Source organism: Thamnophis sirtalis, unplaced genomic scaffold, assembly GCF_051295495.1.
Source record: "Thamnophis sirtalis isolate CommonGarterSnake01/CBP01778 unplaced genomic scaffold, rThaSir2_p1.2 scaffold_4, whole genome shotgun sequence".
NCBI lineage: Eukaryota > Metazoa > Chordata > Lepidosauria > Squamata > Natricidae > Thamnophis > Thamnophis sirtalis.
Window position 1 is genome coordinate 35,275,497 of NW_028261384.1, and position 15,340 is coordinate 35,290,836.

At 34.3% G+C, this 15,340-nt stretch overlaps 1 protein-coding gene across 2 annotated transcripts; it reads left to right on the plus strand.

Annotated features, from left to right (window-relative positions):
• Positions 1-708: 708 nt before the first annotated feature.
• Positions 709-9,966, plus strand: TMEM106B (transmembrane protein 106B). 2 transcript variants are annotated; one of them, XM_014068190.2, is made up of 9 exons: positions 709-859; positions 3,943-3,996; positions 5,297-5,506; positions 6,544-6,652; positions 7,341-7,500; positions 7,616-7,756; positions 8,271-8,320; positions 8,889-8,942; positions 9,106-9,966. In XM_014068190.2, exons 3-9 carry the CDS (start codon positions 5,299-5,301, stop codon positions 9,242-9,244), a joined length of 861 nt encoding a protein of 286 aa, XP_013923665.1. In that variant the 5' UTR covers positions 709-859; positions 3,943-3,996; positions 5,297-5,298; the 3' UTR covers positions 9,245-9,966. The 2 variants fall into 2 exon arrangements, with proteins under 2 accessions (XP_013923665.1, XP_013923668.1); XM_014068193.2 differs by having other exon boundaries at positions 6,589-6,652.
• Positions 9,967-15,340: the final 5,374 nt, after the last annotated feature.

Here is a 15,340-nt window from a genome sequence, read left to right on the forward strand (position 1 = left end):
ACATTTGGGACAACCATAACTTGGATATTGAGAATCTCCATAGATGGCTGGTTGGTGTCCCTGAAGCAGTCAGTGTGATCTTAAATGGACTCTTGGGGGGGATAGAAGAGGACAGGAAGGCATGGAGGAACGTTGTCTATGGGTTGCACATGACTTCGCGACCAAGAAAAAAAATGCAATTGGAAATGAAAAGATTGTTGGTCGCAGAAAACCTGGGCTTGCAGCAAAAAGTAATTGCAATCAGACTATTGAGGTTTGTTTCACACCGGGCGAAGATTTCTGTATTTCATATGCTGGCTCTTATCGACCGGAACAAATATTTTGTAAAAGGGGAAGAAATGCGATGTGCTTGGCAGTGCTGCTAGAAAAGGGGGTAAAAATAGAATGGTGACCGCGGCATTTTATCCTAGCTTGTTGTTTGCTACCGGCAAGCGACAGCCTACTTCAAAGGGAGAATCTGAGCATGCTCCTTATCCACAACTGAGCCTGTTTCTCATCGTTGCAGCTTTGTCGCCCACACTTCACATTGCCTTGCAACTGTTCTCTCCCCAAGCATAAACTGTGTTTTGATATAAAATAGTAAATAGCACAGCCCAGGACCATCTCACCCCTTCTTGTTTTACTATATATTTGTTTCATGTCCGTCTGCAAGAAAAAAGGACCCCAAGTAAGGGCAAAAAAAGGTGTAGGGCTTCAGAATCGGCCACCGCGCATGCTCACTCCTATCATCCTGGTGAAACTTGATGGGGAGCTGTTTGTGAGCCCCGAGCCCAGGAAACCTGCGGAGCAAATAGTAGTCATAATCATAACCTTGGACGCTTGGAAATACGGTGGAAGCGTGTTGCTTTGAGGGCTGCTGGTAAGGTCTTGCTTTGCTGCGGCGACGTGTTGCTCAGGGCAGAATCACGAGCCTGGTTTGCGATGGTGGCGGCGGCGGGTGGGAATTGGGTGCCAGCGCATAGGCGCGCGCGCCATGGTGGCGATTAGGGAAAGAGCTGCGCGACATCGGGAGAAATCCCGTTTTAGGTACGTACAGAGAGAAACTGCGTTCCAGGTGAACGTGGTTTGCTGGACAAGGGTGAAAGCAGTCCGTTTGGCAAATAATGCAAATAAAATGGCTGTGTATTAGGGTGGAAAGTCTTAAAAAACATCTTGGCGATTTGAGCTTGCGTGCCCAAACACCTTGGGGAATAATCTGTAAATTCAACAAGAATGACTTCTGAGTCACCGCGCAAAAAGGCATCTGCTGCCATTTTCCCCCTGTGATGATTTGATTCTGCAGGCGATGATTTGGCTTTGAAAAAGGGCCCTTGTTTGTTTGATTCCCCAGCTCCTTTTCTTTGAATTCATTCTCCCAGCAGCCCATCTTAATATTGTTTACTAGCAATGCGAGTTACTTGCTGTACTTTAGGCCTGGAAGAAGCTCTATCACCCGAAGATGCTTTTTGTAGCAAAGAAACGACTTACTTCGGGGAAGGGTGTGTGTGTTTAAGACTGAGGTTTATATAGTTCTAATTTTAGTTTATTTACATATCTGCTAGTCTTAGTAGACTGGGTTATGAAATCATGGCTCCTGCAGTCTTCCTTCTCTCTTTTACTGGAGACAATTCCCCAAACCTAAAATTATTTCATAATGATTATAAACCATAAGGGAGTTCTGGGTTTGCAAAGTGAGGTCATGATGATTATAGCATTATTGCTTTCCACTAGTTAACATCCATATCTAGGAAGATAATTCTGTCAGCATTTATCTACTTCAATGGGACAAAGAGAGGGAAGTCATTTTTTAGGTTTCCTCAGTTACTCTGAGGCCTTGTATGTTTCAGATATAATCTTGATTTTATGGCTTTATGTCCTTGTGTTAACTTTGTATTTTTATAGCTAAAACATACTTTGAAATGACCTTTGGTTCCGAAGTGATTACTGCACTGCACTTCCCTTGCTTAAGTCAGAGTTAGTGTCTTCCCCTCAGAACATAAAAAGTAGAAGGAAAAAAATCCTCAGCTATTGCAAGACAGCAGGAGATAATGTTTTTCTGCTTACTTAATTCTGAATCTACTTTGGTTGCACATTTACTTCATACATCAACATGGACTATGTCATTATCTCCTAGTTGTTGATGGCTGGAAAGAGAGGAAAGGAAGGGACAAGAAGAAAAACTCTTTTGCTACCAGAGTGCAAACCTATCTCCCCAGTTATGAAAGAAAGATGGATTGGTTATATAATGAGTGGATAATACATATAGCAATAGCACTTAGACATATATACCACTTTACAGTGCTGTACAGCCCTCTCTAAGCAGTTTTACAGAGTCAGTCTATTGCCCCCAATAATCTGGGTCCTCATTTTATCCACTCATTTTATCCACCTAGGAAGGATTGAAGGCTGAGTCAACCTTGAGCTTGGTGAGATTTGAACTGCCAAATTGCAGGCAGCTAAGAGTCAGCAGACATGGCTTGCAGTACAGCATTCTAACCACTGCGCCACCGAAGCTCTTATGGTCTCTTCCCCTTTTTAAAAAGAATACCATTTCCCAATGCTTAAATAATATAAGTTGTTTGAACACAGTAGTCTATGTGTACACTGGGAATTAGGATCATTCCACACCTTAATCTACATGTAAAGATGATATTATAAGGCTGAGCTTCTGCAAGTGATGGCATGATAACCTTTATTTTAGCAATTAGGAGGCCAATTCTGATGGTGATTCACAATTTAAAAATTAAGAACATTATTAAAATGAAAAAAAAAATCATAAGCAGTCTTAAGGCGGACATATAAAGAAAATAGTGCAACACCCAAGATTGTTGGGGTGGGGAGGAAATAGGAGGAAGTATTAGGTATGTTCACTACCTTGAATTATTTATAAATATAGTAAAGATACAATGTAAAATAACACAGTAAAAGATGGAAAGGTTGGGGACCGGTGTCCTAGAGCAGTAGTCTCCAACCTTGGCAACTTTAAGACTTGTGGACTTCAACTCCCAGAGTTCCTCAGCCACCTGGAGACCACTGTCCTAGAGCATAGAAAATGTGCTTATCAATCTTCAGTGCTTGGGACTTAGTTGACACAATCAACTGTAACATTGTTGCTTTCACTTTGATTAGCATGATCTAGCAATTCTCTGGGTTCACACTTTTGTGTTACAACACAAAGCAATTTGTTTGGTTTCTGCTGACAATGTTGTGCGAACCCAATTATAGTGATTTATTAATCATGGTTTTCCGCAAATGATGACAGTTTATTTAAGGAAATTATGGCATAGCCCTTTTATAGGGTTATTGAATGTTTTGTTTTATTCTCCTATGAACTACCACTGGATAGCATATAAACTGTTAAAATAAATTCATAGAATGAATACTCCTTAGCATTTATTCAAAAGAAAGTTTTACTATATTTAGGTGCATGGGATTTTAAACTAGTTTTGTGAAACTAAACTTGCACCAGTGATAATTGATACTGGTATAAATAGACCAGGTCAAAATATAGGAGAGTAGCATCAATAACAATTTACCACAATAGATAGGGATATTTGTTTTCTCTACCATTTGCAATCTTACATGCACATTCTCAGAGGACATAGTTTTGAGTGACTAATGCCTAGGGCTGTGCTGTCTAATCTTATAGCATTACTCTGTGAAATTGTGATCTTTTGAGAGAAGGTAAACCAATTTACTATTACAGCTGAAGTGGTATAAAACAAACTTCTATCTAGAATTCTAAATCCTTGAACAAGCCAAGTCTGTGGCTTCCATAGCCAAATCTTTGATGCCAATAAATACCTTTCATATAGTACTTGTATATTAGTGTTCTTGAATACCCAAATATAGTATGAGTAAGAAAAATGTACTCATGTAATATATATACACTTCATAAATAAAACTGGCTGCTTCAGCCTTGTGCAAAGTCTTTAGTAATTTTTTTTTCTTTGTCTTTATTAGGTGGACTTGGGGGAGACATCAGCCCTTACAGGGTCTTGAGATCAGTAGCTATAGGTGAGAAATTATGGGTAAAAAGGGAACAGAGAAATAAATGCAGGGTAAAAATGACAATTTGAAACCCATGATTTTATGGGCAAACATCCGTCTAATGCCATAAATGTTTGTTCACTTTCTTTGATGCCACTACATTTTCTTGTAGGAAAAACATGCTGTTGTTATTATTATTAGTAATAAATACTAGATTTGTCATGTCATAATTCTTTCCTGTTTAGTTCTTTCTTGAATGCCATTTCAAAGCAGATTATCATTTTTTCATACCATACAAATAACTTTGAAGGATGTTTTCCAAGTCAAACAGATAACTTGTATTTAGGCCCGTATAAAATCTCTTAATGCTGATATTTATGCTCAGATTATTAAAATGTCTGTCTACTTCTATAGGGGATTTGGGAATTATGTAATCTTGAAATTTACTGCGCTACTGCTGAAGAAATCAGAGAAGTATACCAATTAATGTTTCTGTGAATAGTAATAATCACTCTTTAATTTAAAGAAGTATTTTCCAAATATAAACTTTTTTTCACAGTAGAGTTATGGGAAATAATCCCAGTTGCCTAAAAATGCGTGCTTGATAGTATTGTGAACCAGGGCTGATTCACAATATTTTCTGGAATTTAGGCATGGAAAAATGGTGGAGGAAATGGTGATTAATTTATTTGAGACGTATCTCCAGAAACAAAGACCATATTACAGAGTTGTATTTTAAATGTGGCGGCTTCTACATTTTGTTATGTTCTTTTTTTAGATAACTAATGAGAGATACTGTAGAGGTTCAACTGAAAAAAAGAGTTCTCATTTGGAAATCCACCATAAATTAATACTCTTTTTCAACTGTGTATTAGGATTTCAGACTTTGTTGCAGCTTATAACCACATAATTGGTTATTTGCTGTAGCTGTTAAATGTATTTAAAACACGTTTGAAAATATAGAAGTAAACATAGCCCAAGTCAAGCAAATTATTTTTGATAATATTGTGTTCTTTACAAGGGAATAGTTTTTCAGTCCCAGTCAGCTGGCAATCAGCAAAAGTAGTCTATAGTGCTGCACTCTAACCACTGCACCACTGCAACTCATGGTCTTATTTATAAATTTGCTTGGTAAGATTCCCAAGTAACAACTTGTTGCAATTTCACAAATGAGTCAGAATTTTTTAATTTGTTTTCGACTTGGTGGAACTTCTCTTTCTGCAAGAGTTGTCAAAATATTCTATCAATTGTCCTCAAAATAAATCCTGCTGTAATAAATGGATTTAGAGTCTACGGTTTGCTTTTATTAACTTTTTTCTGTCAACAGACATGGGGAAATCTCTTTCCATGCCTTTATCTGCTTTGAAAGATGATGGGGCTTCATCCTCTGATAACATGAAAAGTGGATTAATGCACTCAGACTCTCATAGTGAAGATGGAAAAAATGGAGATGTGTCACAGTTTCCATATGTTGAATTTACAGGAAGAGATAGTGTCACATGTCCCACTTGTCAGGGCACTGGGAGAATACCACGTGGTACGTGTAAAGTCAGAAGCAATTTCTGTGATAGCTATAGTTGTAAATGCATGTTGCTTTCATTTGCAGTCTTTATATTGTTTTCTTAAGATAGCCTGTCTTTGTATATAATAATAGTATAAAAATTACAGTTTAATTTCCTTGGATTTGCTTTTTCTTTTGTATCATATGATACAAACAACATAAAATTTCCAGATAATATAACTATTTTAGAAAATCAAAACATTCCAGAAGATTCAGTTTTGGTATTAGTTTTTACTGAGCATAAATTTGATTGACTTCAGAACCTGAATTTGGCTTATTTCTTTGTATATAATGTTCTTAGTCAGCTATACTAGAAGAAGAAGAAGCAAAAATTAGAAATTATCTTGTACATTCAGGGTTGCTTTAAACATATTCTCTGCTTAGTCTGTACTCAGTATTGTTTTGTGGCAATAATGAAACCAATAACTGAAATGTTAAGCAACATATTAGTTTAGTAAGACATCATGTGATTGCTACTTGCAATTTTATCCTAGCTTCTCCATTGACTCTACTTGTCGGAAGCCAGCTGTGAAATGTCCAAATGGCGATCACATGATCATGGAATACTATGATGATCATAAAAGTTATTTTTTCAGCACCATCATAACATCTAATGGTTACTAAACAGAATTGTTGTTAAGTGAGGTCAATCTATACTAACATGTACTAACCTCCATATAATATGCATTGATTAACAAGAACTTTCAGTTATTATCAAAATTACAGTATTTTAGTAGTGCTGAAAAGAGGGTGCAGCTGTTGAGCAAACCTTTGCAAGGCAGTGATTTAAAAGATGTAATTTCATAGCTTGTTATAAAAAAACTGTTTCCCCTAAAATATTTTATGTGACAGTTTCTTTTAAAATATCTGCCTTTTTATAATTTTGCTATTTTTGAAAAACGTTTTTTTTTAAATTTAGTCTGTGGTAGTTGTGTATGTTATGCAGACCTTTGTTACAGAAATTTCAGCTTCATCAGCATATCATGTGGCATGTTTTACTGGCTTTATAACAGCAGCAATTGAGGGTAGAAATGACAGGATGCTGGATTGTATTCCAGGACAGGAAAATCAGCTTGTTGCCTTGATTCCGTATAGTGATCAGAGACTGAGGCCAAGAAGAACGTAAGTTACAATAGTAATGACTGTATGTGATATTGGTAAATTCCTTTAGGCTTTGACTAAACAAATTACTGTCAGAATATTTAAAATTAATACTTTTCTGCTTGCCTCTTAGCCTTGGAAAATATTGCTCTGTACTAATAATCAAAATGCTTTGTGTTAACATAGCCTACAAAACGGGTTGGGTTGCATTGCTTGAGCTGCTGATGCTTGTTATTAGTAGAAATTGCTATTAGACTTGGAGCTTTGCCATGTTGCCTTGATTTGGTTTGAGGTGGGAGGGTTACCATGGGTTACAGCATTCTAGAATTCCACCTGTTCTATCTTTGCTAATCCATAACCATGCCTTCATTCTCCAAATATTAAAAACCAAGAGATTGCTGGGAAAATCATAGATGCTGTAGGGAAGGAATGTACTATGCTAATATTGATTGTGCCTGCTTATTGCTTTTTGCCTTGGCAACTTTGCTTTGTTCTTATTAATTCTCTGGAGATTAGGCAGAATGAGGAATGCATGCATGCCTATGTACATGTGTCTGCAGGCAGATTTTAATTTTGCAATTAACCTTAGAATGTGCACTGGAAATACATACTGATTGGAGCATGTCCAATAACTAAAAATTCATGCAATGAAAAGGAAGGGTATAAAGATAACACTGAGACTTTAAAAGAGCCTCTCTTCTCTCTGCAGAAAACTTTATGTGACTGCTTCTGTAATTGGATGCTTACTACTTTCTGGACTGGCAGTATTTTTCTTATTTCCTCGATCTGTCGATGTACAATATGCTGGAGTCAAATCAGTATATGTTGATTATGAAGCACAAAGACGCATAATATACTTAAATATTACGGTAAGATCTTAGCTGAAAACCTTTCACTTCCTTCAGTGGTTGATAATTTATATTGCTGTTTAAGATTGCATTAAAGCATCATTTAATCTAGAGTCCTGAATTATTTCTTTTGCAGAACACGTTGAACATAACCAATAACAATTATTATTCTGTTGAAGTTGATAACATTACTGCCCAGGTACAGTTTTCAAAGACGGTGATTGGAAAGGCACGACTGAACAATAATACCCACATTGGACCACTGGATACGAAACAGGTAAGAATTATTGGGAATCACAGAGCATATCACAATTATAGGTGGTTTACAGACAGTAAACTACAGCAATTAGGATTCAGAATTTCCATTGCTAAGCAACATGATTGTAAAGTGCAATGTCATGTGATTGCATTGCTTAGCGATAGCAATTCCAGCACTTTCCAGTTACCATCATTAAATAAGGTCATTAAGCAAGGACATCACATGGTTGCCATTTGCAGACGTCCTGCCTGCTTCCTCATTGACTACATGTAGAAAGTTAACAAATAAGGGGGCAAATGATAATTGGGGCATTGCAATATCTTAATCGTGATCCAAGTACCCAGATACAGTTGTGACTGTGGGAATGCTGCTCCCAGAACTCTATAAAGACAAGTCATATATTCCATTTGTTCAATGCCATCATGAGTTTGAATGGTTGCTGAATGTGGTTATTAAGCAAGGATCACATGTATTTGGTAGTAGTTTTCTAGATATTTATCCTGACTGTTTCTGTTCTTGTTTTTCCTTTCAGATTGATTATATGGTACCCACAGTAATACAAGATGAAATGAGTTACATGTAGTAAGTATCCTGTGTTTTCAGTTTCAATGTATGTTTTAATATTGTAAGTCATCCAGAGTTATCTTGTGGTAAGATGAGCAGCCAAGATATTTGATACATAAAATATGGGTACAAGATGAAAATATCACACCAAATACCTATTTTTTAAATAAAAGGATTGCAGTAGCCTGGAACACAGGCTTTACAGAAGGATTTCTGTTTTTCTAAATGCTATCTTCTTATCATTCTTGGTGCTGTGTGCCTCTAAATAATTCAAGATCTGGCTATTAGCACTGCATTGAAATGCTGTATTGATGTTTGAAAGATTCGGATTGATATAGCACAGAATTTTTTTTGTAATATGTTTCTTATTTTTTTCTTTTCTTTTTTGGAGGGGAGTGAAAGGAAGAGCATAGCTAGTTTAGTTGGGCTGTTTCAATAAACAGTTAAGTTAATCCCCATGGCCTTTTGGCTAAGATCAAGTGTGTATATGTATAGATTTAACAAAGTTCATTTGAAATTGACTTCTGGAAAGCTTTCATACATGTAATTACTATACTGTACACTAATATTAATGTTTTTCTTACAGCGATTTCTGTACTTTAATCTCTATCAAAGTGCATAATATAGTTGTCATGATGCAGTAAGTATGTATTATATTTTCTTTTATGGTAAAAGTTAACTTCCAAAACATTTGTATTACTATAGGATATTTTTAAGAGTCTAGCATTTTGTTAAGATTCCTTTCTTATCCTGTTTAATATAATAATATATCTCCACATCTCTCCCTTTCTATTTTGCTACAGAGTGACTGTGACCACTTCCTACTTTGGCCACTCAGAACAAATATCTCAAGAACGATACCAATATGTAGACTGTGGTGGAAATACAACTTATAAGTTGGGACAGACTGAATATGTAAATGTTGTTCAGCCTTTTCAGTAAAAGGACCAGAAATTGAATGTGCAGAAAGAAAAGAAAACCCACAACTATTGTTTTTTCTCATTTCTCATCCAAGTTGAAATTTAATTATACATGATACTGCTTAGAGGTTGATGTACATAAAGTAGCAGATTGGGAGGTTTCCTTATTTTTTGTGATGTAAACAAAAAAAAAGGACGAACTGTATATATCCACACTTAATAACTTGTACCTTTCTACTATAAATGTGGAAGTACTGTGTCAATCCATTAAACCAAGGGTAGCAGGAAAGATTGAGAACAACATTTTATATCCATGATTTTTTGCCTATATGCAAACAAGGATATGTTACTCTCCCAACACATGTTTTTGTATTTCTTAGACTAATGATAAAGTAATTTCAGAACTTGATTGTTTTAATTGAAATCTAATCTGAATATCTATTGTACAGAAATAATTTGCACCCCATTGTAGCATCAGATGACACATGCTTGTGTAATAACCCTAGGACAGATCAATGTTTACATTGTTGGCATTTTGTTTGTTGAAAATTGTTTTTCAGGTGGAAGTTTTTCATTTTTCACAGAGTCCAATAATTTGCTTGAAAACTTGGATGGAATTGGAGGAATAGCATTTGACTTAGACACATTTGGGGTGTGCTGCTGAATAAAAATAAAAAAAAAATTAAAAATGTCTGTTAAAAACACAAAAAAATCTAATTATTAAAAACTATTGAAAGTCTCAAACTTGTCTGAAAGGTTTACTCTATGAAAATATTTTAATATATTTAGTTACCATTAAACACTTAACATAGACCTGTCCTTTTTTGGCTTACATCATGGGTACCTCTCACTGAAACATATAAAAAGTCTCCGAAAATACAAAATAACCAAGCATATAGTAACGTCAATATGTTTTATGTAGGAATAATAATTGATAAGAGTTACACTGGAAAGAATCTTACATGGGTTTATATCTGTTTTTTTATTATGCATTTTTTCCTAACAGGTATGTCATTATGTTTGATATGGTATTGAGGCATAATTTTGAATCCCATTTAGCAATTGTAAATGGGAAATGTCATAATTTTTAATACTTTTGTTTTTGCAATTAATTCATAAATAGATTTACCGAAATCATAAAACTAGCTTTCGTTGGTATGAGATAAATATAAGCTAATGGTTTGAACCTCACTAATCAGTGCTCTTATGGTTACAGAATATTAACGACTCTAAAATGGAAAAAGTGATTAAACTTAATTTTGAAGGAAAACCTTACTAACAACACATTTTTCATATGATTCTTTAATTTTCATCACCATTACTACCATTTTTAAATTAACACACAAAATAGCACTGTTTTAATTAAATAAGTATAAAATGTAGTCAGAAATTAAACAGGTAACTTCAAGATTTACACATCACTATATTAACTAAAGGTTTCATTGGATTTATGTTCTACTTTGCAAGCCATAAGTGCAACATTGAGGAGGGAAGATGAGGGTAGATAGCAGTAAATGGTTTTTATCATTTTAATGGACCAGAGTAATTCAAAGTAACATGATTATTTGGATTAAAAGGACTGGTGCAGAAATTCTTGCAATTGTGTGTTTTTACTAATCTTCAGTTTGGTTAGAATGTTGATAGCATTACCTGAAAATGGTTTCACAATTTTAATACATTACATTTTGATAGAATGGAAAATGAGTTAAAATAAACCAAAATATCCACTGAATTTATTTGAGAAAATGTATCAAAATCCAAACCCATTATTTGAAATTGTCTAGTACATATTCTAAAACAGAGACATAGAATTTAAATATAATCTCTTTTTTCTAAAATAATAGTCAAAGAACTTTCTTGTGGTTACATTTAAATGCATGCCAGGACTTAAAACATTAATTTTATTGATATAAATTGGGGGCAAAAGTAATACATCACAGCCATCTTAATGATGCATATTAGCTAGAGGCTTATTTCAGAAAGTGAAATTATATGAATAAATTTCATAAATTTTATGAATAAATTTAATATTATATAATAGCACTATTCTGCATTTCAAACTTATGAATTTTATGTGTACAGAATACACATTGCTGCATTATCCTGTAATTGTACTGAACATGCTTGAATAAATTCACTCACTCAAAACAAAGAATGACTTTTAACTTTTTACATACAAGAATGTGGCAAAGTTTAGGATTTGTATATGTCTTTCCCACAAAAATGAGCCATTCGTTCTAGCCCAGTAGTCTCTAACTTCGTAGTTTTCAATTCCCAGAATTTTCAGCAATGACCATGCTATTGAGCAACCTAAGAAGGAAACGTTCATAAATGGCAGTCTCAAATGTGCTTTTTCTGGAGGCAACTGTGCTTTCTTGTTTTTTCTTTGAAGATTTTTCACTTCTCATCCAAGTAGCTTCTTCAGTTCTGACTGGATGGTGACTGAAGAAGCTTCTTGAATGAGAAGCAAAACAACTTCAAAGAATAAACAAGAAAGCACAGTTGTGTCCTGAAAAAGAAATTGGGACAATCATACCCAGTTCACTGAATCTCTATAGACTTGATAATTGGCAGCTCCTCAGTTGAATGAAGTTGCACTGAGCCATAATTTAGCTTCATATTTGAAATAGAAAATTGTCAGACTTCAGAAATTAAATTGTTGAGAATAAATAATATACTTGGAGAAAACAAGTAATTATGAAGGTTATGCGAGTAACATTAATCCCTTGCTGAAGAAAAAAAGTTATTGTACTCTTATTTGTATCTTGAATGTCTTGGTTCTAAAGTTATCTTTAGATTCGAAATGTTATCATAAATTTGAAATGTTACCATAACCCTACTTCCTGTGAAGTAGAAATGCATTTACAAAATTATAATTACAAAATTTATTAGCATCAAATCTTGTTTCAAAGAAATAACAACTATGGCAATTACTGTTTAACATCTGTTTAATTGATAAAAATTGGGACAGCCTGATAATTTTTATTAGAACATATTAACTTATTGAATTGACTTCATTTTTAAAATCCTCACTAATTAACCACTAGTGCTCCTTTTATCAAAATGTATATAATTAATGTCTGGAAATGCTAAAAGGTGGTAACTATTTTTGTAATGAAAATTGTTTTTGTTCTGTAACTGTGGCAGACTGTGAAGTATTTGGCAAATGAAAAATAAAATATCTATATGCTATTATGAGTTTTGGACATAACTTTAGAGACTTCAGAATGGCTAAAATAGTATCATTTAAAAGCTGTATTGTATAATTGTCTTTGAACTGAAACAATTTAATCAGAAATATACATTTTAAAGGGTATATAAGGACCCAGTTATGAAATGCAATGAAATTATACGAATAATTCTATTAGATTGTTTCCTATCTGGAGCATAAATGAATATATATTATATGCACTCTTTAATTAGGAATTATATTAGCCTATATTCCCTTGGTCCCATTAGAACCACTCTAAAAATCTTCCACCGATGGATTGTGTTAGTAAGCCATCAGAGGTGACTGTTTTAGATATTACAGAGGAATAAATTGTATAGATCAGGGACTATATAATGTCTCAATTTCAGAGAAAAGATTGCCTTAAATTGAGGGGGCAATTTCAGGAGCTCAAGAGAGCGTACTTAGAATTTTCCCCAGCTTTTCCTTGCAAACAAAAATCTGAAATAAGTTAGGCTGAAAGGCTAACTGGCCCAAAGTCACCCAGTGATCTTTCACATTTGAGAGCAAATTTGATCCTGCATCTTCCCATTCCTAGCTCAGCAATTATAATACTGGTTCTTAAAAAATGTTTTATAGTGTGTGGGGGTTGGGGACAGGAGAAAGGGATGTGATACAACATGGACTGGAATTGGAAAGAAGACACAGGCAGTTTCATTTGTCAACTAAATTATGCCTTGTTCTAATTGAATTCTCTACCAGTTTTAAAAGGTGGCTGGGTAACTTTGGTCTAATTACACACACACAACTCATTTCACAACCTATTGGTTGTTGGGAAGAATAGGAGCAGGAAGTATTAGCTGTCTAGTATTATTTATGGAAACAATAGTGATAGCATTTAAAGAAAATCAGCCTCTTAGATTGCCAAAACGAAAATGGATGTTTACATGAAGCTCTGTAGTGCTGTGGCTTTAGATTCCCCTCTTCAATTGCCCTACTAGCTGACATTTGTGGAAGTTACAGTCCTAAACATCTAAAGAACTTCAATTTGTTTACCTCACTATATAGCATGACTACAATATTTCAGTGTCTATATAGTATTTGTATATTATATAGATTGATTTTTACAGTAGCTGCTTGGATATTCTTTGTTGTGGCAAGATTTTTCAGTAGTATATTGGTATTCAACTGCTTTGAAATGCATCACATTTTGGTGTGAAAACTATGTCGTGGTACTCATTGTTTGGTACTCAATGCACAAGCTAGAACTTGTTGATGTCAACTGCCTTATGATTCACTATATTATTTCTTATGGGAAAAAATTTGTTTGATAATCATCATTTTTGATATTCATTGTGTCTCCTGGAACCAATTAAGGATCTGTACCGAGGTACTACTGCATTTATCTTAAGAAGCAGTATCATATTTTGGCAAACATTTTGCCCCCACCCTCAAAAGGCTTTTAACATTTTAATAAAAGGTATTTTTTTTATCTTAAGTAATGGCATTATTTGAGGATAAGCTTCATAACTGGGTACTAATATTTAACATATAAAAATGTTGCACTCCTCTTAAATACATTTAAAAGGAATTAATTTCAATGGTTTTATTTAAATCATATATCCTAAAATACATTAAAGAACATAAGTGGTGCAGGTTCCCTACTCTTTCTAAAAGCAGTTTCTGTGTGATTAATGTTTATATATACAGTAAAATTACTCTTAAATAATGTGTATTCTTGATCATTCAAAAGGTTTCTTATTGTACATATTAGTGATATGCACTTTATTGAAAGCCCGCAGAGACAGCATTTGGAAGCTTTGTTTATTGTTTAGTGCTACAAAAATAAATGTATTTATTTCTGAAACATAAAAGCAAATAAAAGAGTATAATGTAAAAAATGGAGAACTTTCTGGCAAAATTCTTGTACTTTTAAAATTGTGAGTAAACGAAGGCATATCATATGTAATAGCATATTTTGCATTATATATTTGCACAATTTTTATAAAATCATTCCTTGTTGAATCCTAATTACAGCAAGTGGTGGCATCTATCTGACCTTTGCAAATGTATAAAAAAAATTAAGCTGAGTTTGATCTGGTTAATACTTGGATGGAAAATCACAAGGAAATTCTGAGACTAGAAAAATGTAGAAGTAAACAAAACAAAATTCCAAAGCATCTTAAAAGAAGGAAATGGCAAAGCACTTCTGTAACAATGTTGAGAAAATTGTATGAATGTCTCTCAATAATCATTGGCAACTAAGCCTACTCACAGAAGATTTTAAAGACTTATTTTAGAACTGACAGGAGTATGCTATTTTATTCCATGTCTATGCTGTATTTGGATTTCAGTTCTTCACATCATTACTACTCTGCTACTTTTTGACTGATTAATCAATTACATGTCCTCTAGTTATTGTCAACTCTTGACAACCGCACAACTTTTCATCATGTTGATCTGTTTTAACCTAATCCTAATCTTAGCACTTCCAATGGTTTACTCACTGCTACTGCAATGTAATCTATCCACCTGGCTCCTGGTTATCCCCTTGTATTTCCCAGCATTAGAACCTTCTTCAGAGTTCCTTTCTTCAAAATAAAGTCTATTTATAATAAGCTGGTGTACAACAAATTATATACTCGATTTGCTAGAAAAATTGGCCATAATCAAAAAGTCAGAAAGATACATATTTAGAATAGAATAACAGAGTTGGAAGGGACCTTGGAGGTCTAATCCAACCCCCTGCTTAGGCAGGATGCCCTACATCATTTCAGACAAATGGTTATCCAATCTCTTCTTAAAAATTTCCAGTGTCGGAGCATTCACAACTTCTGGAGCCAAGTTGTTCCATTGATTAACTGTCAGGAAATTTCTCCTTAGTGTTAAGTTGCTTATCTCTCTGATTAGCTTTCACCCATTGATTCTTGCCCTGTCCTTAGGTGTTGT